Raw genomic sequence first — 27320 nt, 5'->3', positions numbered from 1 at the left:
GGAGGTGACAAACATTGTGCGCAAGTGTAAAAGTAAGTCCTCCACTGACTGCCATGGTATCAACATGATATTGCTTCAAAAGGTTATACTGAATATTGTAAAACCCTTAACTTATATATGTAACCTATCATTCCAGACTGGCCGATTTCCAAGTCAAATGAACATCGCTAAGGTAACTCCGCTCTTCAAAAATGACAACAAACACGATGTCACCAAATGCCCACCAAACTCTCTTTTGCCTCAGTTTTCAAAAATTTTAGAGAAACTATTTAACTTTCTACTTGAATCTTTTCTTGGGAAGCATCATATAATCAATGGCAGTCAGTATGGCTTTAGGTCCAAACGAACAACCTCAATGGTGATAACTGAAGCTATTGAAGAAACGACTAATGCACTGGAGCATAAAAGATATGCAGTTGGAATCTTTATTGATCTAAAGAAAGCCTTTGATACCATTAATCATTCAATTCTACTATATAAAATGGAAAGATATGGAATTAGGGGGCTGGCTTGTGACTGGTTAAAAAGTTATTTGACAGGAAGGGTACAGTCTATAAAAATGGGTAAATTTTTATCTGATACTCTTGGCATTGCTTGTGGTGTCCCCCAAGGGTCCGTGTTGGGCCCCAAACTGTTTAATGTACATATTAATTATATGTTTAATACATCTAAATACTGAAATGTTTACTATTTGCAGACGATACAAATATATTCTACAGTAGTAATGACTATAATGAGCTCATAAATACAGTAAACACAGAGCTAAACATAGTAAAAAAAAATGGATGGACACAAATAAATCATCTTTGAATATAAATAAAACTAAGACAATGATGTTTGGACATTGCAAAATAACGTCTGAACAGAAAATAAGTATTAATGGTACCCAAATTGAAATCGTAATTGAGAATACATTTTTGGGAGTAATAATTGATAGTAAACTATCATGGAAACCTCATGTCAGACACATTAAAACTTAAATCTCCAAAAGCCTCTCAATTATAAACAAAGCAAAACTATACCTCCATGAAAATGCACTCCATACTCTATACTGCACCTTGGTACTGCCATATCTTACATACTGTGTTGAAGTATGGGGGAATACTGTCACCTCTATGGGATCATGTTTTGTTTTGGTCATGTTCGGTTTAGTTTTTTGGACAATCAGTTCCTATTTTTGCAATTCTCGGTTTGTTTTGTTACCATAGAAACTCATTAGTTTCACCTGTCATGTCACGCACCTGTTCGATCACCTGTATTATTTAAACCGAAAGTTGCCAGGTAGTCAGCCTGGCGAATTTATCTCTACTCCCTTCATGCCATCATGGAACTCTCCTGAAGGAATCAATAAAGTACTATCTATCTATGCCATGCCACGTAAGTTTTTGGTTTATTTATGTCACAGTTATTGAGTTTTGTTTTTTGTCCATAGGCATGCCTTTGTGCTAGTCTTTTGTTTTAATAGTCAAGTTTTCATACCGCCATTGTGCGCGCCTTTTGTTTGCTTCCTTTTTTTGTAGTTTGTTAGTGTGATAAAATAAAGGATGTACTTACATTCACGTCTTAACTCGTGCCAACTTTCCTTTGCATTCCGGAAAAACAAACCCCAAAGTCCACGTTTTGACAGAAAGTCGCCAGCATAAACGTTTTTCCACAAGATTGGACGAGCCGGACGAATTGGACGAAGCAAGTTGGGAGGTACTGACCGCCATGGAGGAGGAAACTCTGCACTATTCCGCCAGGGAGCGCAGGGATCCCATGTGGGGTCCGACCGGCAAGCTAATCCCTATTAGCTCCATGTGGTCCGGGGACGGCGCCGTGTCTCCGCAGTCCAGGAAGCTCCGCTCTAGATAGAGCACGTCGGGGAAAGCTGCCGCGAGCAGACAGTACGCGTCGGTCCCGCATGCTCCTCCCCCTTCGGGGGAAAATACTGTAGACTGCAGCCTGCCCGGCTTCCCCAGGACAACGTCACGCCACTATCAGCGGACACTACAGACCTGGATTTTTTTTATCAATGCGTTTTCTTGTGATCACCCGCCCCCAGCAGAAGATTCTAGTCCAATAACTATGATAAAATATTACTAGAACATGATTTTGAATGTCAGGTCTAATCAGTCACAGCCATCCAAATTTCATGCCCCGCCCCCCAACACTCAAACCCAGCACCCATCACAAAATATTTCTTTTTTTTCACCCACTCAAGCCCAAGTAGAAAAAATACTTTTTGCACCATTTAAACGGGAGGATTCTGCCCTCCTCCTTACCTCCCTCCACCCACCCCAAAAGACAGTTCCAGACCGCAGAGAGCGCTCCTGGAATCCGCTCCTTGAGGGGGGGGGCTAGGGCTGGCAGCTGTTCTGATGGTGTCGCCCAGCGTCATGCCAAGCCACAGCCTCTAGCACGGCCGCAACCACCAGTTCTTCGGCCCGCCAAGCCACAGCCACCAGCCCAGCCGCCGCCACCGATCTTTCGGCCTGCTAAGCCGCAACCTCCGGTCCGGCGTCCGGCATCGGTTTTTCGGCCTGCCAAGCCGCAACCCCCAGCTAGGCCACCTCCACCTGCACCACGGCTAGCTGCATAACGGCTATCACCTGTCTTTGCTCCAAAGCTATAGCACCATGACCTGCACCAAGTCTAAGGCTAGCACCAAGTCCAAGGCTAGCACCAAGTCCACGGCTAGCACCAAGTCCACGCCAAGCTCCAGTGCCTGCACCACGCCGGGCCCCAGTGCCTGCTCCACAACAGGTACCATTGCCTGCACCACGCCAAGTACTAGTGCCTGCACCATGCCAAGCTCCAGTGCCTGCATTGGGTCTGGTTCAAATATAGAGATGGGGGTCTTTAATTTAATTTGACTTGCTGTTGTACTCTGTCTCAAAGTGTTATCATGTGCTCAATGTTTCCTTAGCATTATTGCCAAGTTGTCTATTACCATTATTGCTAGGTTCTCTATTACCATTGTTGGTATTTTCTCTATTACCATTCTACGTATATTCATTATTCCAACATTATTGATACAAATCCTTGATACACATCCTCTAGTATACCTTTATGTATTTCATATATGTATGTATATATATATATATATATATATATATATATATATATATATATATATATATATATATATATATATATTTTTGTTAGCCGTTTGTGAAGTTTTGTGCTTGTGCGCTACGTTCGCTCGCATCCTGTGCATCTCCGGGGGGCTAAGCCCCCCCTGTCCTTAAAAGTTAGTGTCGCCCCTGTATTTAATCTTATTATGTAAAATATATTCTATTTATAAAAATTTTTGTATTTTGTTGTACAGAATTGATCTTATTATTTTAGGTTTAATTGTTTATTATTATCATTGTTATTATAGATTAACAGAAGATTGTGTCCAAACTTTTTGTTTCCTCCAAGGGCCAAATGTGCGGTTTTAGAGTGCAATATTGTTTAATCAAAGGCCTACTGAAATGAGATTTTCTTATTCAAACGGGGATAGCAGGTCCATTCTATGTGTCATACTTGATAATTTCGCAATATTGCCATATTTTTGCTGAAAGGATTTAGTAGAGAACATCGACGATAAAGTTCCCAACTTTTGGTCGCTAATAAAAAAGCCTTGCCTATACCGGAAGTAGAAACCGATGTGCGCGTGACGTCACCGGTGTGAGGGCTCCTCACATCCGCACATTGATTACAATCATAGACACCAGCAGCGCGAGCGATTCTGACCGAGAAAGCGACAATTTCCCCATTAGTTGGAGCGAAGGTGAAAGATTTGTGGATCAAGAAAGTAAGAGTGAAGGACTAGAAGAAAAAAAAAGACGAGGGCATGAGGGATTCAGATGTTATTAGACACATTTACTAGGATAATTCTAGAAAATCCCTTATCTGATTATTGTGTTACTAGTGTTTGAGATTATAAAGTCATACCTGAAAGTCGGAGGGGTGTGGTGACCGCCAGTGTCTCTGAGTGAAGCCATGAAGGAGCCAAGAAAGTCGCAGCTGCCTCTTTGACAGCTGCTGCAAGAAGAACGACACAAGCTCCGCTTATGTTTACGGTAAGAGCCAACTTACTACCACAATTTTCTCACCGAAACCTGCCAGTTGACATGTGGTAGAGAAACATGTTCGCTTGACCGCTCTGTTCCATATTAAAGCTTCACAACAAACAAAAAAACACCGACTGTGTTTGTGTTGCTACAGCCGGCCGAAATATAATAAATAAATAAATAAATTATAAATGGGTTGTACCTGTATAGCGCTTTTCTACCTTCAAGGTACCCAAAGCGCTTTGACACTACTTCCACATTTACCCATTCACACACTGATGGAGGGAGCTGCCATGCAAGGCACTAACCAGCACCCATCAGGAGCAAGGGTGAAGTGTCTTGCTCAAGGACACAACGGACGTGACGAGGTTGGTACTAGGTGGGGATTGAACCGGGGATTCTCGGGTTGCGCACGCCCACTCTACCTCTGCGCCACGCTGTCCCTATATATATATATATATATATATATATATATATATATATATATATATATATATATATATATATATATATATATATATATATATATATATATATATATATATATATATATATATTTTTTTTTTTTTTTTCACCCGGTCACCCCATAAGGTACACCAGCATACTTGCCGATTTTTTTTGTATTTCCTCGTAGCCCGAAGCAGAGAGAGAGGAGCGTTACTTAATGTCCAAAAAAGTATATCCACCTCGATGTGACATCACACAGCAGCCAGACTACAAAACCCCGCGACCAGAGGCATCTAAAATTGCATGCAAGCTACAGTGGGGCAAAAAAGTATTTAGTCAGCCACCGATTGTGCAAGTTATCCCACTTAAAATGATGACAGAGGTCTGTAATTTTCATCATAGGTACACTTCAACTGTGAGAGACAGAATGTGAAAAAAAACAACAAGAAATTTACATTGTACGAATTTTAAAGAATTTCTTTGTAAATCATGGTGGAAAATAAGTTTTTGGTCAACCATTCAAAGCTCTCACTGATGGAAGGAGGTTTTGGCTCAAATACTCACAATACATGGCCCCATTCATTCTTTCCTTAACACGAATCAATCGTCCTGTCCCCTTAGCAGAAAAACAGCCCCAAAGCATGATGTTTCCACCCCCATGCTTCACAGTAGGTATGGTGTTCTTGGGATGCATCTCAGGATTTTTCTTCCACCTAACACGACTAGTTGAGTTTAGACCAAAAAGTTATATTTTGGTTTCATCTGACCACATGACATTCTCCCAATCCTGTGCTGTATCATCCATTTTGGTATAAACTCAACTCGTTTTGGTATATAACTCATTTTGGTATAAACTCAACTCGTCGTGTTTGGAGTAAGAAGACTTCTGAGTTGCATCCCAAGAACACCATACCTACTGTGAACCATGGGGGTGGAAACATCATGCTTTGGGGCTGTTTTTCTGCTAAGGGGACAGGATGATTGATCCGTGATGAGGAATGAATGAATGGGTCCATGTATCGTGAGAATTTGAGCCAAAACCTCCTTCCATCAGTGAGAGCTTTGAATGGTTGACCAAATACTTATTTCCCACCATAATTTACAAATAAATTCTTTAAAATTCGTACAATATGAATTCTTGGATTTTTTTTCACATTCTGTCTCTCACAGTTGAAGTGTCCCTATGATGAAAATTACAGACCTCTGTCATCATTTTAAGTGGGAGAACTTGCACAATCGGTGGCTGACTAAATACTTTTTTGCCCCACTCTACATCTAAAATGCATGAAGCTTATAATTTGACGCTGTGTCACTGTTTAAGTAGTAGTAACCAACAATGTAAAAACATTTATAAGTCAGAAAAGACTAAACTCGTTTCTGAGTATTTTTCTTGTTTGATGTAGAAAGGATGCTGCGATGACCGACCAGAATGTGGACAGGTGGGATGCGTGCAAAGCGAAGATAAACACACTCGGCCTCATTGTTACAACAAGATGGTTTGTTGTTGCTGAGACAAAGAGCGAGTGAGATTGCGAGACAAAGGACGTTTAGTATGGCGGGGAGGAGTGAACGAGTGAGTTGACATGGCTGGATGAGGAAGTGGTGTGGGTGAGAACATGGGTGTGGCCGTGTGGCCTCATCTGCCTCTCGTGAGGAAGAACGCCTCGTGGAAGATGAGGGTGACGAGGATGAAGCTCTGGAGCACAATGGCTACCAAGGTAAGCACAATAGCCTTCCTGGATGTGTTTTGGTGAAAGGCAACTGATGGCAGTTGACAGACTGAAGGAGATGTGACAAACAAGACAGGTCATGGGCGGCTGGGGGCGGGGGTTGTAAGCCTTTAGGGCCTGAGGGGGGGGGACAAGCTTCAGCTTTGACATATGCTCTGCACTGAGATGAAGATTGGCATGACCTGCTAATGTGAGCTGTCACCGCTCACGGTTGCCTCGATGCTCACCTGTCACACTCGTCCAAGCCTGGAGGACGAGCTGCCACCCGGATAGGTCAAAGACTCATTTCCTCTTCCCCATTCTGCTGTGTTCAAATAGCCACAAGACCATGCTGCGCTTCATTTATGGGGGAGGAATCCATACTGGATGTGAGTCAGGAAGTGTAGGACTTCTATTATTTTGAAAAGAAAAGTTTTGACACGTTGCCCAATTCCACATTTTAATTGGTGACAGGTCCACTCTTAAACATGGGCTGAAGTTTGATCGATACAAAGGGTGTGTGTGTGTGTGTGTGTGTGTGTGTGTGTGCGTGCGTGCGTGCGTGCATGTCTGTGTGTGTGTGTGCGCGTGTGTGTGTGTGTGTGGGTGGATCGTGCAAATAATGCGCACCCTCCAATCGAGAGGAAAAGACAATGGGTCACTATGATGCGCGCATCTTTATAAATAAAAAAAAAAAAAAAAAACAATTCAAAATAAGTAGCTATTGTGTGCCATAATGCAACAGAAGTGTGGGGGATGTTGCTTCATGAGGAAGGAGAGGTGCCTGTGTGGCGTGAACCGCAACACAAACTTCCTGTCTGCAAAATGTGCCTGGTGCAATAAAGATCCACACAGAACTCATTTTAATCATCCAAAGCAGTTTATGTATGTGCAGTCGATTCCTGTTAAACAAAGGTCAAATCGATGTTGTCAGTTGTCTAAGTTGTGTACAAATGACTGACGAATGGACACCAGTCGACTTACAGGAGTTAAAGACATCATCATGACTTTCTGTCTTTCCTTAAATAATGTCAGCCTTAAGGAAAAAAAACTGCCAGTAACTTATAAAGCAATCTCTTTGCGTTGCAGTAGACTGACAGCTGGGCGCTCCACAATGTTGTGCTCATTCATTTCTATGTTTCAAAGGGCTAGGAGATTTTGGGGTTGATTAATCCATCCATCCATCCATTCATTTTCGACCGCTTGTCCCTTTAGGGGTGGCGGGGAGTGCTGGAGCCTATCTCAGCTGCATTCGGGCGGAAGGCAGCGTACACCCTGGACAAGTCGCCTTCATCACAGGGCCAACACAGATAGACAGACAACATTCACACTCACATTCACACACTAGGGCCGATTTAGGGTTGCCAATCAACCTATCCACAGGTGCATGGTTTGGGAGGTGGGAGGAAGCTGGACTACGTGGAGGGAACCCACGCAGTCACGGGGAGAACATGCAAACTCCACATAGAAATATCCCAAGCCCGGGATTGAACTCAGGACTACTCAGGACCTTCGTATTGTGAGGCACATACACTAACTCCTGTTCCACCGTGCTGCCCGGGGGTTGATTAAACCACTTTTATTATATTTTTTTAGATTCACTCTGCAATTTTTCCACAAATGGAAGTGTCTTGAAATACACATTAACATTGATCCAACACACTTTAGTGTAGTTGAGAAATGGTTCTGGAATGGCCACTGTACTCACTGTACCTTGCAGGTTTAAAGTAACAACATGAATATAGAATAGAATGCCTTTTACTGCAGTTTACATCTGCTGTGACAACTAGAAACACACGTGCCTCCGCCAGGGGACAGTGTGGCGTACCCAGATGTAAAACATCTTTTGCAAAATCATCCATTTCATATAATCAATCATCAATCAATGGATGTTTATTTATATAGCCCTAAATCACAAGTGTCTCAAAGGGCTGCACAAGCCACAAGGACATCCGCGGTACAGAGCCGAAAGCAATGGGTGTCGGGCGGGTCTAACATGATATTGTGTAAGTTCAGTTGTGTAAGTTCAGTGAGAGTCCAGTCCATAGGGGATCCAATGTAGTAGCGAGAGTCCCATCCATAGTGGAGGCAGCAGGAGACCATCGCAAGCGGAGACGGGTCGGCAGCACAGAGATGTCACCCACCGATGCACAGGCGAGCGGTCCATCCCGGGTCCGGACTCTGGACAGCCAGCACTCCAACCATTGCCACCGGACCTGTGTGTCCCTCCAGCCCCCCTCCACAAGGGAGAGAGGGGCAGAGGAGAAAAAGAAAAGAAACGGCAGATCAACTGGTCCAAAAAGGGGGTCTATTTAAAGGCTAGAGTATACAAATGAGTTTTAAAATGGGACTTAAATGCTTCTACTGAGGTAGCATCTCGAACTGTTACCGGGAGGGCATTCCAGAGTACTGGACCCCGAATAGAAAACGTTCCATAGCCCGCAGACTTTTTTTGGGCTCTGGGAATCACTACTAAGCCGGAGTTCTATAAAGCCATAAGGGAATGGAACAACCTCACAACAAACTTGAAAAGTCTAACGGATTACTCTTCATTCACAATTGAAGTTAAAAAGTGGCTTTGGAGCAATCAAAGCTGCTCACACGGTCACTAAGGTGGGCACTGTGTTTGACAGATCAACTTAATGTGTATTATATTTATCCATGACAGCATTGTTGTTGTATATTGTGAGGTGTGTCTGTTAAAATCATGGTTGTTTTTACAAATTATGACAGGTATGAACAAGAGCATGTATTGTGTTTGTGTGATGATGGAAATGAGGCGTGGTTGTATTGTGTATCAAGTATGTGTCCATGAAAGGGCATTTTATGACTTTTCTTAATTTGATTACATGTTGTGATAAGATTTTATTGACATAATTTGATTGTATGATTTTTGTATCTCTTTAATTTAGGTAGCCAGGGACTGCAGATGGAAATGAACTATTTAGCTATAGTCTGGTAAAGAACTTGTCTGTCTTCGAGCATAATGTTTCTGTGCATTGTCCCTTTAAATAAACACTAAACTAAACTAATAGAATGCCTTTTATTGTCACTATACAAAGGTAAAATGAGATTTAAAAGCAACTTTAGTATCAATGGACAGGCTATAATTATGCAAAACATAGGAAGGAAAGAAAAGAAAAATAGTGCAAAAGGAGGTAAGGTGCACAGTCCAGTCCTGTTGTTTAAATATACTACAAATCCCGTTTCCACATGAGCTGGGAAACTCTGTTAGATTTAAATATAAACGGAATACAATGATTTGCAAATCATTTTCAACCCATGGTCAGTTTTACTATGCTACAAAGACAACATATATGATGTTCAAACTGATAAACATTTTTTTTTTTTGCAAATAATCATTAACTTTAGAATTTGATGCCAGCAACATGTGACAAAGAAGTTGGGAAAGGTGGCAATAAAAACTGATAAAGTTGAGGAATTCTCATCAAACACTTATATGGAACATCCCACAGGTGTGCAGGCTAATTGGGAACAGGGGGGTGCCATGATTGGGTAAAAAAAGCAGCTTCCATAAAGTGCTAAGTAATTCACAAACAAGGATGGGGCGAGGGTCACTACTTTCTAAGCAAATTGTCGAACAGTTTTAGAACAACATTTCTCTACGAGCTATTGCAAGGAATTTAGGGATTTTACCATCTACAGTCCGTAAAATCATCAAAAAGTTCAGAGAATCTGGAGAAATCACTGCACGTAAGCGATGATATTACGGACCTTTGATCCCTCAGGCGGTACTGCATCAAAAACCAACATCAGTGTGAAAAGGATATCACCACAAGGGCTCAGGAACACTTCATAAAACCACTGTCAGTAACTACAGTTGGTCGCTACATCTGTAAGTGCAAGTTAAAACTACTATGCAAAGCCAAACCCATTTATCAACAATATCCTGAAACGCCGCCGGCTTGGCTGGGCCCGAGCTCACCTAAGATGGACTGATGCAACGTGGAAAGGACGTGTCCACATTTCAAATTATATTTGGAAACAGAGGACGTGGTGTCCTCCAGAACAAAGAGGAAAATAACCTTTCGGATTGTTCTAGGCGCAAAGTTCAAAAGCCAGCATCTGTGATGGTATGGGGGTGTATTAGTGCCCAACGCATGGGTAACTTACACATCTATGAAGGCACCATTAATGCTGAAAGGTCCATACAGGTTTTGGAGCAACATATGTTGTCATCCAAGCAATGTTATCATGGACGCCCCTGCTTATGTCAGCCAGACAAGTGTTACAACAGCGTGGCTTCATAAAAAAAGAGTGCGGGTACTCTCCTGGCCCGCCTGCAGTCCAGACCTGTCTCCCATCGAAAATGTGTGGCGCATTATGAAGCGTAAAATATGACAGCGGAAACCCCGGACTGTTGAACGACTGAAGCTCTACATGAAACAAGAATGGGAAAGAATTCCACTTTCAGAGCTTCAACAATTGTTTTCTTCAGTTCCCAAACGTTAATTGAGTGTTGTTAAAAGAAAAGGTGATGTAACACAGTGGTGAACATGCCCTTTCCCAACTACTTTGGCACGTGTTTCAGCCATGACATTTTAAGTTCAATATTATTTGCAAAAAAAAAACTAAGTTTATGAGTTTGAACATAAATGATGTTGTCTTTGTAGCTTTGTAGCATGTTCAACTGAATGTGGGTTGAAAAGGATTTGCAAATCATTGTATTCCGTTTATATTTACATCCAACACAATTTCCCAACTCATATGGAAACGGGGTTTGTACATACATACATACAGACGCATTCAGATTGTGGGTGGAAAGTAAAAATAGCACACAGAGAGTTGCTAAACTATAAAATCAGTGCCTTTGAGAGTTCACCGTGGTTATGGCTTTAATAATAAATAATATTATTATGTTATTGTTAGCATTTAACAATTAGCGCTCTAGTCCAGCTAACGGTAAGTGCGCCTGTAGACATCTAGCGATTAGCGTGCCAGCTTCCTCTGTAACCCACCAGGTCCAGTCCTTGCTTTTCTGTTACACCCGGTACTCATAAGTGTTATCCACCGAGCAAAAAGGGTCCCCAATGTACACATGGCCAAGCCACACTGTCTGGCTTCCGTCACACCAGATAGCGATTAGCAGACTAGCTGCCAAGTACATATTAGTGGCACTGTACTGTATTATTTGAATATTGTACAATACATTATTATTTATAATGTATTATTAATTATGTAATGTTTATTATAAATTTTCAATAACATGGTACATTTTCAACCTGTTTCATTCAAAAAAAGAAAATATTAGGAAGGAACCAGGTCCCCACTCCACTCCATCAGTTTAGCTTGGAAATCATTTAAGATCTCTTTGTGTACCAGAGGACTGACCGAGTGGTGCTCCACAGTGTTGTGGACGTCCATTGTATTTTTTTCTACTTTGAGAATTAAACAAATGTAAAGTGTGTTACTAATGTAATTCATTATTATTATTATTATTATTATTATTATTATTATTATTATTATTATTATCATCATTATTATAGTAATGTACAGGGAACCTGCATTCCTCTTTATTTCTTCTCAATCTGCCTAGGTTCTTACAGGTTTTTTTTTGTTTGTTTTTTTGCATTCCTCAAAAAAATAAATTAGAGTACAAAGACCGACAGGGGGGGACTCCACAATATTATGCATTATCCAAAAGGGTTCACAACGCACCCTTTTAGTGGTACTATCTTTAAAAACTGAGGTCTTCAACATGGGCGTTGTACATTTTTTGGTTGATTAGATTTTGTTTTTAAAATAAAAACATTTAAATTACCCCCTGCAATAATTTCAATGTTTTTAAATAAGTGCTGTCAAAAATAACAAGTTAACTCATTTGATTAAACACAAATAATGATTTTATTAATCAGGTATATACGCAGAATAATCATAGACTTTATTTTTACTGCACACGCTCCTTTACCTTAACGGGATCGTTCCCTGAAAGGCGGCATGGGTTGTTACAAGGTCAGTAATCAGGTAAATGCATACGTCAGTGTGTAAGGAGACTTAGACTGATTGACTCACTGGCGAATTTCGCTCCAAAATATACCTAGATGGGGCTTTTGATAAAACTGTTGGCAAGTTTTGAGCAAAAAACTATATCCTCTCAAGTAATAAAAAAAAAAAATTCTGTATGACATTCTGACAAACAAATTGCATGTGTGTCCAAATTCTGGGCTCTTTTTAAGTTAAATTAAATTCTACAAGAATGTAATAACCTGTGCATTATCATAAATAATCTGAATTCAAAAGTGTGATTCATCTGATCAAAAAAATCCTATCATTTGACAGCACTACTTTAAATACACACTAACACTAATTCAGCACACTGTGTGGTGCAGTGTGAAATAGCAGAGTCATGGCCACCTTACTCACTGTACCTTGCAGTTTCAAAATGAAATATTATTACTATTATGTTAATGAGAGCACTTAAGAGAGCTAGCAGTTAGTGTTCCAGTTGCCAGCTGGCGATTAGCACACGAGCTGCCATCTAGATACTTGCGGTGCTATACTGTATTATTACAAAATCAAGGCACCCTTCTACAACCAACAGTGTATATTCAAAATACATTATACTTTTATACAGGATAATTAAGTAAGGAGTCTCCCCCGATTCATCTTTATATATATAAATATATATATATATATATATATATATATATATATATATATATATATATATATATATATACGTGTGTGTGTGTGTGTATATATACATATATATATATATATGTTTGTGCATGTGTTTTGTTGTGTTTATTTGTTTGTTTGCTTGTTTTCTTCTTGTTTTTTGGAGAACTGCAAAAATTAGGTATATATAATTAGATATACGTTTGTATAATTGGTGTACCAGCAGACCGACAGATGGTTGCTCCACAATGTTGTGTGCGTCCATGGTAATGTCCCAGGGAGCCACACACCCTTTTATTTCTTCCTAGTCTGCCAAGGTTATTGGTGTCTCTCTGCATTTCTCTAAGAAAGTAAATCAGCAGACCAACAAGCACACGGGTGTATGGTCGCTCCACAACGTTGTGTGTGTCTATGTTTACATTTCAGGACCCTACTGACATTTTTTAGATTTTGCCCAATCCGCCCCATTTCTTGAAAAAATGTTCTGCAACATATTAGTTTAGTAGCAGACTGACAGGTGGGTGCTCCACAGTGTTGTGTGCCTCCATGAGAATCTCCAAGAGAACAACACACACTCTCATTTCTAATCAATCCCACAAAATCCCTGGAGGGAATTGAACCCACATCCTCTGCCATTAAACATGGATACATATGATGTGAATCAGGGTGATAGCCAAAGTAAAAGCTTAATTGTTTTACTTTAGAACCTAAGCGTTTTCTTTTCTTTTATAAAGTGTTGTGTAGAACAGCGGTTGACAGTTGATTGTTTATTTCAGATGTACCTGGCCTATTTGTTCTGTCTCCTCTCCGTGCTGTCCAACGGTGAGTAAATACTGCATGTACATTATTCCTCGCAGAACATGTGCTTGATCCGCTGTACAATTAACAATGCTTGGCGATCATTAAAACGTTGTATTGCAAAAAGGAGGTTTTGCAGTGGTTATAGGTCCTACTTGAAAGGTGCAGAGTGGGTAAACAAGGGCAGCCTTGTGCAGCATCGGCACTCAACAATCCAGTTCAGTGGAGCTTTCATGAGAGCCATGTCTGTGTATTGTAACTACAACCCACTCCCAAGACTATTACTGGGACATACTTAGAGGATTTGTCCACCCTGCATGGTCCGACTCATTGTAGAGTGACAATACATCACAGCGTTGTGTGAGGCAGTCACAGCACTGTGCTTTGTTCTTCCTATAAAGTCCACAACATCTAATAAAAGTTTTCTTTCTGTCTGCAGTGTCAGAGGCTCTTACCGCTGAGCCTTCCACTTTCATGCCAGATGGTTTGTTGCTACCGCTCATCACTTATAGGCAATCACTTTGATCATAATTAATTGTGACCGACTTGGTGGTGCAGGAAAAGGACAGGAAGCCACCAAATTTCCTGAGTCGACTGTGATCACCTTAAACCAGAGTTTCATCAGCACCACAAAGCCACAAACGACCACCTCAGCAGGTATTTTGCTGTGACCTTATACTGTATGTGTCACTGTTGCTAGCATCATCATTTAACATGACAACAATGCCACAATATCGTATCATGATTGATAATAATCCATTATTCGTTCCTTTGAACCTTTGTAAATATTTAGATAGTAAAACTGTCACGAGCTGACAGCTTTGCTTGCAACGTCACCCCAAGATGCAGAGACAGCAGGCAGCGTGCAAATAAAACATATTTTTAATGAATGCTAATGAAAACTAGTGTGGTGATGGAGTGCAGAGAAAGATCTACATTTGATGTGGTTGCAAAAACGCGATATACGGAGATAAGGGCAAAAAGAGGGGGAAATGTTACAAAAACGAGCGTAGCATCAACACAAAACATAACACAATGATCCAGCCCTGTTTAAAGGGCAAGTGTGCCCTGATTCCCAATCAGGGACAGGCGTGAAAAACAGCCCTCAGTGGCACACAACGAAAGCACACAGGAAGTGATTACTAAAAAATATTAACAGGAAAATAACAGACGCATGACAATTCATGACAAAAAACAGTAGGTATTTTTTATTTCAAAGCCACAGATTCAAATATAATTTTCAGTTCCTGTGGTTTTTCTTGCTATTTTGGCAAAATACAGTGGAACCTCCAAAGGTTTTTAGATGCTAAAATTTTAGGAGGTATAAATTATTGTAAAAAAAAATAGAATAAATCTAGTGTGACAAAGCACTATTTCATTAGTTTTTAAAAAAAATGCAGATAAATAATGCAATTTATTTTGTCCCCACATGCTCCTTCACCTGTAGCTGACTTTGAGTGAGGGGACTCTGACTAGACTTTGGGTAAAACTTTCAACAAGTTTTAAGTAAATAAATGATGAGCATTCAGGTAAAAACATGAGTTTATTTTTTTTGTTTGTTTGTTTTTTTGTTTTTTTTACAAGACATCCTGACAATAAAGATGCATTTGTGTCAGAATATCGGGACCTTTTTATAAAGTTAAATCAAACTTACTGAAGATATATGCAAGATGTGTATATATATATATATATATATATATATATATATATATATATATATATATATATATATATATATATATATATATATATATAAATATAAAATTATATAAATATATATATATATATGAATATATATATATATTTTTTATTTTTATTTTTTTTATTTTACATATATATATATACATGCAAATATATATATGTTTGTATGTATATATATTCATATACACGTATATATATATCTTTATAAATATTATATATGTATGTATATGTATATATACACTGTATATATATATATATATATATATATATATATATATATATATATATATGCACGTATATATATATATATTTATATATCATTATATATATCTATATTTGTATATAGATATATATATATATATATATATATATATATATATATATATATATATACACGTATAATTTAATGTACTATTTTGCTCCTTTGTGTTTTAGGTTTATATTTTTTATCATATAATTTGGTGTAGTTTTATTATTATATGTATTTGTATCTCTTGCATTTACTTTGTTTTTATTTGTTATAATTATCATCATTATATAATTATTAACATTTTTATATTTTTTTTTTATTACATGTTATCATGTTAAATAGATTCTATGTATATATACGTACATATATAAATATTATTTTATTGTTTTTCGTGTTTTTGTACAGAATTTACTTTATTATTTTTTAAGTTTATCCATCCATCCATTTTCTACCGCTTATTCCCTATCGGGGTCGCGGGGGGCGCTGGCGCCTATCTCAGCTACAATCGGGCGGAAGGCAGGGTACACCCTGGACAAGTCGCCACCTCATAGCAGGGCCAACACAGATAGACAGACAACATTCTAACTCACATTCACACACTAGGGCCAATTTTAGTGTTGCCAATCAACCTATCCCCAGGTGAAGTTTTTGGAAGTGGGAGGAAGCCGGAGTACCCGTAGGGAACCCACGCATTCACGGGGAGAACATGTAAACTCCAAACAGAAAGATCCCGAGCCTGGATTTGAACCCAGGACTGCAGGAACTTCGTATTGTGAGGCAGACGCACTAACCCTTCTGCCACCGTGAAGCCCTATTGTTATTATTATTATTATTATTATTATTATTATTATTATTATTATTATTATTATTATTATTATTATTATTATTATTATTATTATTTTTGTTGTTGTTGTTGTTATAAATTTATAGAAGACTGTGTCTAAACTTTTTGCCTCCAAGGGCCAAATGTGCAGTTTCATTGTTCAATTAAGGATATTATGTACAGTGTGTCTAGCGTGTGTGCTATTGTGTGCTTAGCAGTTATGTAACAGCTAGTTCCTAGCACCCTACAGCCGACCATGTTTACCTTTTGTAAATGCCTATCCACCCATTTTCTACCGCTTTTCCCTGTCGGGGTCGCCGGGGGTGCTGGAGCCTATGACTTGCCTAAAATAGAAGAAAAGACCAACCGTGTGTGCTTACTGGAGGACATTTTAGATGTTTACTGGCTGTCCAGCTTTGCACAAGGACTGCAGGACTGCTTGTATTGGAACACTTATATCAGACATTTTAGATGCAAATCCATATAATCCCATACTGTTTTGCTAATATTGCAAAGATATTCAACATCAATATCATATCGGAAAAACCCTAATGAGCTTGAAAGAGGTCCAGTATTAATATGTTACATTTGGAAAATTCCCCTTTGTCGGGCCAAACCAAACAACTGGACGGGCCAAATGTGGCCTACGGGCCACACTATGGACGCCCTTGCTTCAAATTGTCTAAAGGAGTTAATGTTATGGGATAGGCTCCAGCCAGCTGACCTGGAATCCTAAACAGAATAAACTCTAAAGAATGAATGAGAGAACATCATGCGACTCATCATAAATAATTTGTGCTCCTGCAGCTTCCACAAAGGGGACAACCCAGCAGCAAACTAGCGACAAAGTGACATCCACACCAGGTAATAAACGGCACCCTGTTGGTTGCTGACACTTTTTTTTGTTTTAGCAAAACTGGTCCAGCCAATGTGATTTAATTTTCATGAAAAGATGGCGGAGTGCAGGGGTTCTGTTCAAATGGATCACAAAGTCTTCCATTTATTCATATTTCGTGAGAATGTCTTTCATTTGTTACACAGAAATATGCCACAACTACTTAGTGTAATACACAAACTGTGTCTTGAATTTGAAGACCTTACAAAAATATATTTTCAAATTAAGTTTTATGGGGTAAACGTGCGTTTATAGTGTGTACTTTATATAATCGAGGCATATAGTATATCACAAATGTAAGTTTCCCCCTCACAATCCACAAATGACAACCAATTTTGTGGAATTACCCTCAAATATATGTAACAAGAAAATGTTTAAGTTCTTAACATTGGTGTTTACTAAATAATTATTAGTTTAAGGGGTTATCCGGCTTAGTGTAGACATAGCCTAAGTGATTTGGACTTGGCTCAGGTGGTAAAGCGGTCAGCCAGAAAGTTGAGGGTCCCTAGTTCAAATCCATCCATCTTCTTCTGCTTATCCGAGGTCGGGTCGCGGGGGCAGAAGCTTAAGCAGGGAAGCCCAGACTTCCCTCTCCCCAGCTACTTTGTCCAGCTCCTCCCGGGGGATCCCGAGGCGTTCCCAGGCCAGCCGGGAGACATAGTCTACCCAACGTGTCCTGGGTCTTCCCCGTGGCCTCCTACAGGTCGGACGTGCCCCAAACACCTCCCTAAGGAGGCGTTCGGGTGGCATCCTGACCAGATGCCTGAACCACCTCATCTGGCTCGATGTGGAGGAGCTGCGGCTTTACTTGATGACAGAGCTTCTCACTCTATCTCAGAGGGAGAACTCCGCCACACGGTGGAGGAAGCTCTTTTCGGCTGCTTGTACCCGTGATCTTGTCCTTTCGGTCATAACCCAAAGCTCATGACCATAGGTGAGGATGGGAACGTAGATCGACCGGTAAATTGAGAGCTTTGCCTTCCGGCTCAGCTCCTTCTTCACCACAACGGATCGATACAGCGTACGCATTACTGAAGACGCCGCACCGATCCGCCTGTCGACCTCACGATCCAGTCTTCCCTCACTCGTGAACAAATCCAACTTTTGCCATTCTAGTCACTGCCGTTGTGTCCTTGGGCAAGACAGTTCACTTACCTTGCTCACAGTGCCACCTTCGCAGTCCCTGGTGTAAATTGTAACTTAAATATAGATAATGGGTTTCTCAATGGAAAGTGTTCATAGTCACTTGAGGAAAAACAGCGCTATACTGGATAAATAGACTTCACTTCTACATACTCAACATACATGTGAGAAGAGTTGGGAAGACGATATTTATTGTGCTGTTTTTGCCTGTTTGATATCCACAGCGACATCTTCTCCAAGCACGACCAAAATGGGGAGCCGTCAGCCTCCTGCCTGGGGTAATTAAACATTGTCACTACATTCACTGCCTCAGGCTGCCTTCTACATTTCTGTTATCTCACATCAGGCTGATAATTCCACACTACCTTCGCAACAACAACATCAACACTCACTGCACACTGGAGTGAACAGAGCAGCAGATTATTGTTCGATTGTGTCGTTTTGTCAAGAAGAGATAAGAATGTTAGTGATACGCCATCATCGACGTGTCACCTCTGACTTAACTTCTCTTAACTTTTGTTGTAGATCCAGCTTGGAATAAAGATTTCACCTATGGTAAGAGTATGTTCATAGTTTGACTTTCTCTTTGATCTACTGAACCTAAAAATAGTCTCAAATTAGGTAAAAAAAAACAAAACATTGGCATTAATCGCTGTGGCTGTGGCAATCTGATGTGGATAACGCCACAAGATGGCAGTAGCTGCATTTGAATTATGAGTTGTCAGAATTTATCTACCTTTGCATGTACTTGAAATCTGTGATTCTCAAACTGGGGTACACTGACCCCATCTAGTGGTATCACTTGATTAAAGTGCAGTGTTTTATTTTCCTATGTTCAAACACAGTGTTACTGTGTATAATGTTACAGAGTCAAACATATTCAACTTACTTTTGTGGGTTCTTCCGAGGATGTTGTAGTCGTAATGATTTGTGCAGTCCTTTGAGACATTTGTGATTTGGGGCTATATAAATAAACATTGATTGATTGATTGATTGATACTTGTTAAATAAAACATCTGCCTTGTTTTAATGACTCCTTAGGGCTATGACGCTACTGTAATTCAAAGTTGGTCATAATGGTGGTACTGGGAGAGCCCGGTGTTTATTGAGGTGGTACTTTGAGAACCACTGCTTTAAATTATTGAAAATTATATATTGGTGGAAGTTATTTATAACGGGCGATATGGCTGACAACTGTAAAAATGATATGAGTGTTTGGTATTAGTCGATGTCAATAACTAAATGGTTTATAATTTATCGAAAATAAAAAAAAATGTATATAAAATGTAGAAATGTCCGATAATATAAGACTGCCGCTATTATCGGCGATAAATTCTTTATAATGTATTATTGGAAATTATCGGGTTCGGTTTCAAAAAGTAAAATATATGACCGTTTCAAACGCCGCTGAGTACACGGATGTAGTGAGAAATACAGAATGCCAATAAAACTTAAAGGCACTGCCTTTGCGTTCCAGCCCAATCACATAATATCTACGGCTTGTCACACACACAAGTGAATGCAAGGCATACTTGGTCAACAGCCATACAGGTCACACTGAGGGTGGCCGTATAAACAACTTTAACACTGTTACAAATATGTGCCACCCTGTGAAGACACACCAAACAAGAATGACAAACACATTTCGGGAGAACATCCGCACCGTAACACAACATAAACACAACAGAACAAATACCCAGAAGCCCTTGCAGAACTAACTCTTTCGGGACGCTACAATACACACCCCCGAACCCCTGCTATCCCCCGCCCACCTCAACCTCCTCATGCTCTCTCAGGGAGAGCATGTCCCAAATTCCAAGCTGCTGTTTTGAGGCATGTTAAAATAAAATAATGCACTTTGTGACTTCAATAATAAATATGGCAGTGCCATGTTGGCATTTTCTTTCAGAACTTGAGTTGATTTATTTTGGAAAACCTTGTTACATTGTTTAATGCATCCAGCGGGGCATCACAACAAAATTAGGCATAATAATGTGTTGATGCCACGACTGTATATATCAGTATCGGTTGATATTGGAATTGGTAATTAAGAGTTGGACAATATCGGAATATCGGATACCGACAAAAAAGCCATTATTGGACATCTCTAATTAATAAAATGTAAAAATGTTTATATGAAATGTAACCTTCCTCGGATTATAATCCCCTCAGCACAAAGACAGAAATGAAATAAAATGTCAACACAACCATGGAAAACACTCAAACAATCAATCCAAACACAATTCTAAAATCACATGCAAAAATAAATAATATGTAAGAAACACCTAATTAAGTGTAAAAAAATAGTTCAAAGTGTGAAAATGTAAACATAGAGAAACTTAGAGTGAAATATTTCTGCATGTTTAGTGCCGGGGAGTTACAGCTGTGTGTAGTGGTTTTACTGGTCCTGCTGGGGACAAGCACCTGGCATATTTTTCCGACCACATTGGTCTGACTACGGTCCTATTTAGAAAATTCAAAAGACTGCCATACTGTCAAGGTTTTCCAGTTTAATTGACAATTTATTCGCCCTGTGCAGCACTCTCCTTTTAGGTTCCTTTCTCACTACACGCAAAGATAAACCACTAGATAACAAAATGGTGCAACCGAAAAGATAGTTGATACTGTTACCTGATTGGCTGTTGGCGTGTCACTCCCACTCATCACTGATCACTTCCTGCGTTGCTCAATTACCAGAGAGAAAGTGCATTTTTTCGAACGCATTTTTAATTAACATCGGTTATGTGTCTGTTGAGATTTACATACAATGATATTGTTTTATCTCCCGGCCCTAAATAAAACATAAACTTGGGAGATAAAACGCCAACATGTATCATCATTGCAGAATACTCGAGAAATATGATTTACACACTTGGGAAAACGTATAAAAATATGTTGATTAATTATTGTAAACAGAATTCTTAACGACCTACACTACCACTAGTTTCTCTCTTAAAGGGGAACTTCACTTTTTTGGAATTGTGTCTATTGTTTAAAATCATTAAGAGAGACAAGAAGGCAAAAAGTTTTTTTTTTTTGCATTCAAACATATACAAATCAGCTTGTGTTAGTTGGCTAGCAATGCATCTCATGGGAGCAATCCATTCCGCCTATAAATCACTTTAACAATGCATTCAAAAACCGTTACCAATACTTAATTTACATTCTGTAAACTGTATAATAACCAAACTGTAGCGACCTTGTTATTGTGAGAGCGTACACTGAGGAACTCTTTTCTATCTTAGCAACACATCGGCATGCTTCGGTATTCACCGTAAAAGCTAACAACAGCAAAAGATACGCTCGCTTCTACATCAGCACAAAACTAGTTTGAGTTTGTGATGCACAACACGAAATGATAAGACACCAATCTGTTCTGACTGAAAAACATGAACAATCATATTACAGTACCTGTAAAGTATTATTGCACATATCATGTTTTGTTTGTACACAGCAAACTTGACAACGTATGCTGTCTGTTATGATGCACGCGTGACGTGCTGTGTGCATTTTTTTGCATTCTAAATATTAAATCAACGTAAATAAAAGTCAGCTCACAGCGGAGCCAATTGGAGGTTCTCCATTCCGCCTATAAAACTCAATAAATAACCATCCAAAAAGTGCCAACAATACTGTATTTTACATTTTGTTACTTAAATATTAATCAAATATAAGTGATATTCCTAATATAAGTGCTAACGCAGAAAAAACATTTATAGAGGCGACTTGATCACTAGAATATGCTGCTATGTTTACATCATTGAGCGGTCTGCGGTTTCCTCGAGGACGTTTAATCTATATCATAAATCATGCATCTCACCTGGACATAAGATGGCTGATAGTGTACACTTAGACATCCAATTTAGACATAGAAATGGCAAGAACGACAAGAAAAGAGTGCTCAGCTCCACCTGCCTTTTCTTTGCAAGGATTATGAGTCATTCTTCATCTAAACGGTAATAAAACAAGATTCTAGCAGCAAGCATCCCAAAGACAGCAGACATTGTACAGAAAGTGGTTTCATTATGTTTATTGGCTCTTATGAAGTCTAAAGTGAGTAACAATCTGTTACTGCATTACATTACATTAAGTATATAAAACCTTAATGGAAGTGTTTGGTTGTTTTTATAGGTTCATAGGCGGAATAGAGCGACTCACATAGGCTCCGTAGTAGGCTGACTTTTGATCGCATTTATTTAATAATTAGAATGCATTAAAAATCCATTCGTTGTCATGTCTTCCAAAATGATTGTGAATGATAGGCAAAAAAAATACACCTCCCCTTTAACAAACTCCATCTTTACATGAATGGAAATCAATAAAACTGAACATATTTTCCTGAGCGTGGAACAGAGTCAAAAAAAAAAAAAAATTCCCCAACTTCTACATTTTAAGTTCTTGTATAGGTAATAATGTTATTGTAACCGAAAGTCTACATATGGAACCGAATGGCTTCAATAAGGGACCATTAGTACAGTATTAACTGTCATTTAGCAGGAGACACCCTACAACTGTATGCACTTATTTTACTGTGCCTTTTTTTTTTTGGCCCACCCCTACAATGTTATACATTTTCTCTGCTTATAGTAGATAAAAACAGCACACATCTATAATATTGACATACAATGTGTGTTGTTTGGGAACAGTTGATAATAATTATGTGCAGTAAAATGTTGAACGGAACTCATCGTAATGTGTGTTCTTGAATGTGTGTTCCACCTCTTCTATGACAAGAGCAGTTTCTATTTGGGCTTACAAGATCCATCCATCCATTTTCTGCCGCGTATTCCCTTTGGGGCGGTGGGGGGCGCTGGTGCCTATCTCAGCTTCAATCGGGCGGAAAGGGAAGTACACCCTGGACAAGTCGCCACCTCATCGCAGGGCCAACACAGATAGACAGACAACATTCACACACTAGGGCCCATTTAGTGTTGCCAATCAACTTATCCCCAGGTGCATGTCTTTGGAAGTGGGAGGAAGCCGCATTCACGGGGAGGACATGCAAACTCCACACAGGAAGATCCCGAGCCCAGGATTGAGCCCAGGACTACTCAGGACGTATGTATTTTGAGGCAGACGCACTAACCCCTCTTCCACGGTGAAGCCCGGCTTACAAGATAAACTAAAATAAATATTTTGGGCATTGTTTTAACCAAACACATACATTTGTCCAATTGTGACCAAGTTGATGCATTGTGGGTTCCTGGACGTAATCTTCATCACTAAAAGAAAAATCTAAGGAAGAGAATGTCTTTGCCATCTTCCATTAGTTTGTTTTTTTTAAATCGCCCGCTTGAATATTCCCTTTTCTTCTCAGAGTCCCTCGTCTTCATGTGGGATGTGCATGGCTGTTGTGATTGCTCTTCCTTGTTCGGTGACACGCCCTATCATGCCTCTGATTGGCCTGTTCCTAATGTTTTGCCCTAACCTTAACCAACCGTGACTCCTCATACTAAACCAACTAATTAACATCGCTTTTTTTTGGACCCTGCCCCTTGCATCTGCGCAGTCCATTTCTCTTTCTTTTCTGTTTTCCCGCTACATGGGTCTAAAAATAGCTATCCTACGGAAATCGCTACTCATTTAAAAAGTAGCGAAGCTACTGATAAATGTAGGTTAAGCTAAGTAGCGAGCTACTGCCCAACACTGTCAATACTACAATAGTATTGGCCACTAGAGGAGACCAAAACAATCGGAGCATGGTGTTCAGTATCGTGGCGACTGATTGGCTCAGTCTCAGCAAGCATTACTATATTGGATTGAAAGTGTGTAAAGGTGACTAAATGAGGTATTGAAAGTGTGTAAAGGTGACTAAATGGGGTTATTTCCTGTCTAGAGGCCTCTCATAATGTCATAATGTTGGAAAATGTATTTAGAAAGTAGTAAACAGGTGTCATATATAGTGGCTGTAAAATATATATGACAATTAAACGGTAATACGATAGACCTATTGCTTGTCAGGGGTATCACCGTTTCCAAAGTTATGATACTCCCGTATACTAAAGTAATGTCCGATCATTACCTTATAAAATTTGAGGTTCAGACTCATGTTCGGCAAACTAATAATAATAATAATAACTGCTATAGCAGCCGCAACATTAATGCTGCCACAACGACAACTCTTGTTGACCTACTGTCCTCGGTAATGGCACCATTCCCAAAGTATGTGGGCTCTATTGATAACCTCACGAACAACTTTAACGATGCTCTGCGCGAAACCATTGATAGTATAGCACCGCTGAAGTTAAAAAAGGCTCCAAAAAGGCATACCTCATGGTTTACAGAAGAAACTGGAGCTCAGAAATTATGTAGAAAGCTGGAACGCAAATGGCGCACGACTAAACTTGAGGTGCACCATCAAGCATGGAGTGATAGTTTAATAACTTATAAACGCATGCTTACCTTAGCTAAAGCTAAATATTAGTCAAATCTCATCCACCTTAATAAAAACGATCCTAAATTTTTGTTTAGTACGGTAGCATCGCTAACCCAACAAGGGACTCCTTCCAGTAGTTCCACCCACTCAGCAGATGACTTTATGCAATTTTTTAATAAGAAAATTGAAGTCATTAGAAAGGAGATTAAAGACAATGCGTCCCAGCTACAACTGGGTTCTATTAACACAGATACGACTTTATATACGGCGGATACTGCCCTCCAAAATAGTTGCTCTCGTTTTGAGGAAATAACATTAGAGGAATTGTTACAACGTGTAAATGGAATAAAACAAACAACATGTTTACTTGACCTACTTCCTGGGAAACTTATCAAGGAGCTCTTTGTATTATTAGGTCCATCAGTGCTAAATATTATAAACTTATCACTTTCCTCTGGCACTGTTCCCCTAGCATTCAAAGAAGCGGTTATTCATCCTCTCCTTAAAAGACCTAACCTCGTAACCTCGATCCTGACCTCATGGTAAATCCCCGACCGGTCGGTGTCTCACCTTCCCTTTATTTAAAAAATACTCCAAAAAATTGTTGCGGAGCAGTTAAATGAACACTTAGCTTCTAACAATCTATGTGAAACCTTTTGATCCGGTTTCAGAGCAAATCACTCCACGGAGACAGCACTCGCAAAAATGACGAATGATCTATTGCTAACGATGGATTCTGATGCGTCATCTATGTTGCTGCTCCTTGATCTTAGCGCTGCTTTCAATACCTTCGATCATAATATTTTATTAGAGCTTATCAAAACACGAATTGGTATGTCAGACTTAGCCCTGTCTTGGTTTAACTCTTATCTTACTGACAGGGTGCAGTGCGTCTCCCATAACAATGTGACCTCGGACTATGTTAAGGTAACGTGTGGAGTTCCCCAGGGTTCGGTCCTTGGCCCTGCACTCTTCAGCATCTACATGCGGCCGCTAGGTGACATCACACGCAAATACGGTGTTAGCTTTCACTGTTATGCTGATGCTGACCAACACGCCGGACCGTAGTCAGCTGGAGGCGTGTCTTAATGAAATCAAACAATGGATGTCCGCTAACTTTTTGCAACTCAACGCCAAAAAAACGGAACTCCTGATTATCGGTCCTGCTAGACACCGACCTCTATTTAATAATACAACTTTAACATTTGACAACCAAACAATTAAAGAAGGTGACTCCGTAAAGAATCTGGGTATCATCTTCGACCCAACTCTCTCCTTTGATGAGCCATACATTAAAAGCGTTACTAAAATGGCCTTCTTTCATCTCCGTAATATCGCTAAAATTCGCTCCATTTTGTCAACTAACGACGCTGAGATCATTATCCATGCGTTTGTTACGTATCGTCTCGATTACTGTAACTTATTATTTTCGGGTCTCCCCATGTCTAGCATCAAAAGATTACAGTTGGTACAAAATGCGGCTGCTAGACTTTTGACAAGAACAAGAAAGTTTGATCATATTACGCCTATACTGGCTCACCTGCACTGGCTTCCTGTGCACTTAAGATGTGACTTTAAGGTTTTACTACTTACGTATAAAATACTACACGGTCTAGCTCCAGCCTATCTTGCCGATTGTATTGTACCATATGTCCCGGAAAGAAATCTGCGTTCAAAGGACTCCGGCTTATTAGTGATTCCTAAAGCCCAAAAAAAGTCTGCGGGCTATAGAGCGTTTTCTGTTCGGGCTCCAGTACTCTGGAATGCCCTCCCGGTAACAGTTCGAGATGCCACCTCTGTAGAAGCATTTAAGTCTCACCTTAAAACTCATTTGTATACTCTAGCCTTTAAATAGACTCCCTTTTTAGACCAGTTGATCTGCCGTTTCTTTTCTTTTTCTCCTCTGTCCCTCTCTCCCTTGTGGAGGGGGTCCGGTCCGGTGGCCATGAATGAACTACTGGCTGTCCTGAGTCGGGACCCAGGATGGACCGCTAGCCTGTGTATCGAATGGGACATCTCTGCGCCGCTGATCCGCCTCCGCTTGGTCTCCACTGTGGTCGAGACTCTCTCTGATGTGTTGGATCCACTTTGAACTGGACTCTCACGGTTGTGTTGGATCCACTACGGATTGAACTTTCACAGTATCATGTTAGACCCGCTCGACATCCATTGCTTTCGCTTCCCCTAGAGAGGGGGGGTTTCCCACATATGCGGTCCTCTCCAAGGTTTCTCATAGTCATCATTGTCACCGACTTCCCACTGGGTGTGAGTTTTCCTTGCCCTTATGTGGGCCCTACCGAGGATGTCGTTGTGGTTTGTGCAGCCCTTTGAGACACTAGTGATTTAGAGTTATATAAATAATCATTGATTGGTTGATTGAATTAATAATACCTAGTTTGCGGATATTCATTTATCGTGGTCACGTCAGAACTAATTAGCGATTAACAAGAGACGACTGTAGTATGTTTTGAAAGTGTTTGTTTTTGTTTTCTTTATTTG

The 27320-nt window shown here is 39.8% G+C and overlaps 1 protein-coding gene across 2 annotated transcripts in view; it reads left to right on the top strand.

Annotated features, from left to right (window-relative positions):
• Positions 1-6053: 6053 nt before the first annotated feature.
• Positions 6054-27320, top strand: part of fxyd5 (FXYD domain containing ion transport regulator 5) — a 24170-nt gene continuing 2903 nt past the window's right edge. Inside the window, exons 1-8 of one of the 2 annotated variants that reach the window (XM_061915986.1) lie at positions 6182-6205; positions 9109-9154; positions 13612-13657; positions 14073-14117; positions 14192-14290; positions 17215-17271; positions 18670-18723; positions 18971-19000. In XM_061915986.1, the coding sequence (XP_061771970.1) occupies positions 13612-13657; positions 14073-14117; positions 14192-14290; positions 17215-17271; positions 18670-18723; positions 18971-19000 (331 nt within the window). In that variant the 5' untranslated portion in view covers positions 6182-6205; positions 9109-9154. Of the gene's footprint in view, positions 6206-9108; positions 9155-13611; positions 13658-14072; positions 14118-14191; positions 14291-17214; positions 17272-18669; positions 18724-18970; positions 19001-27320 lie in introns of both variants that reach the window. The other variant, XM_061915984.1, reaches the window with a different exon arrangement.

The sequence above is a fragment of the Nerophis ophidion genome, linkage group LG11 (assembly GCF_033978795.1).
Source record: "Nerophis ophidion isolate RoL-2023_Sa linkage group LG11, RoL_Noph_v1.0, whole genome shotgun sequence".
NCBI lineage: Eukaryota > Metazoa > Chordata > Actinopteri > Syngnathiformes > Syngnathidae > Nerophis > Nerophis ophidion.
The sequence above is the reverse complement of the archived record's forward strand: the minus strand, read 5'-3'. Positions and strand labels throughout refer to the sequence as shown.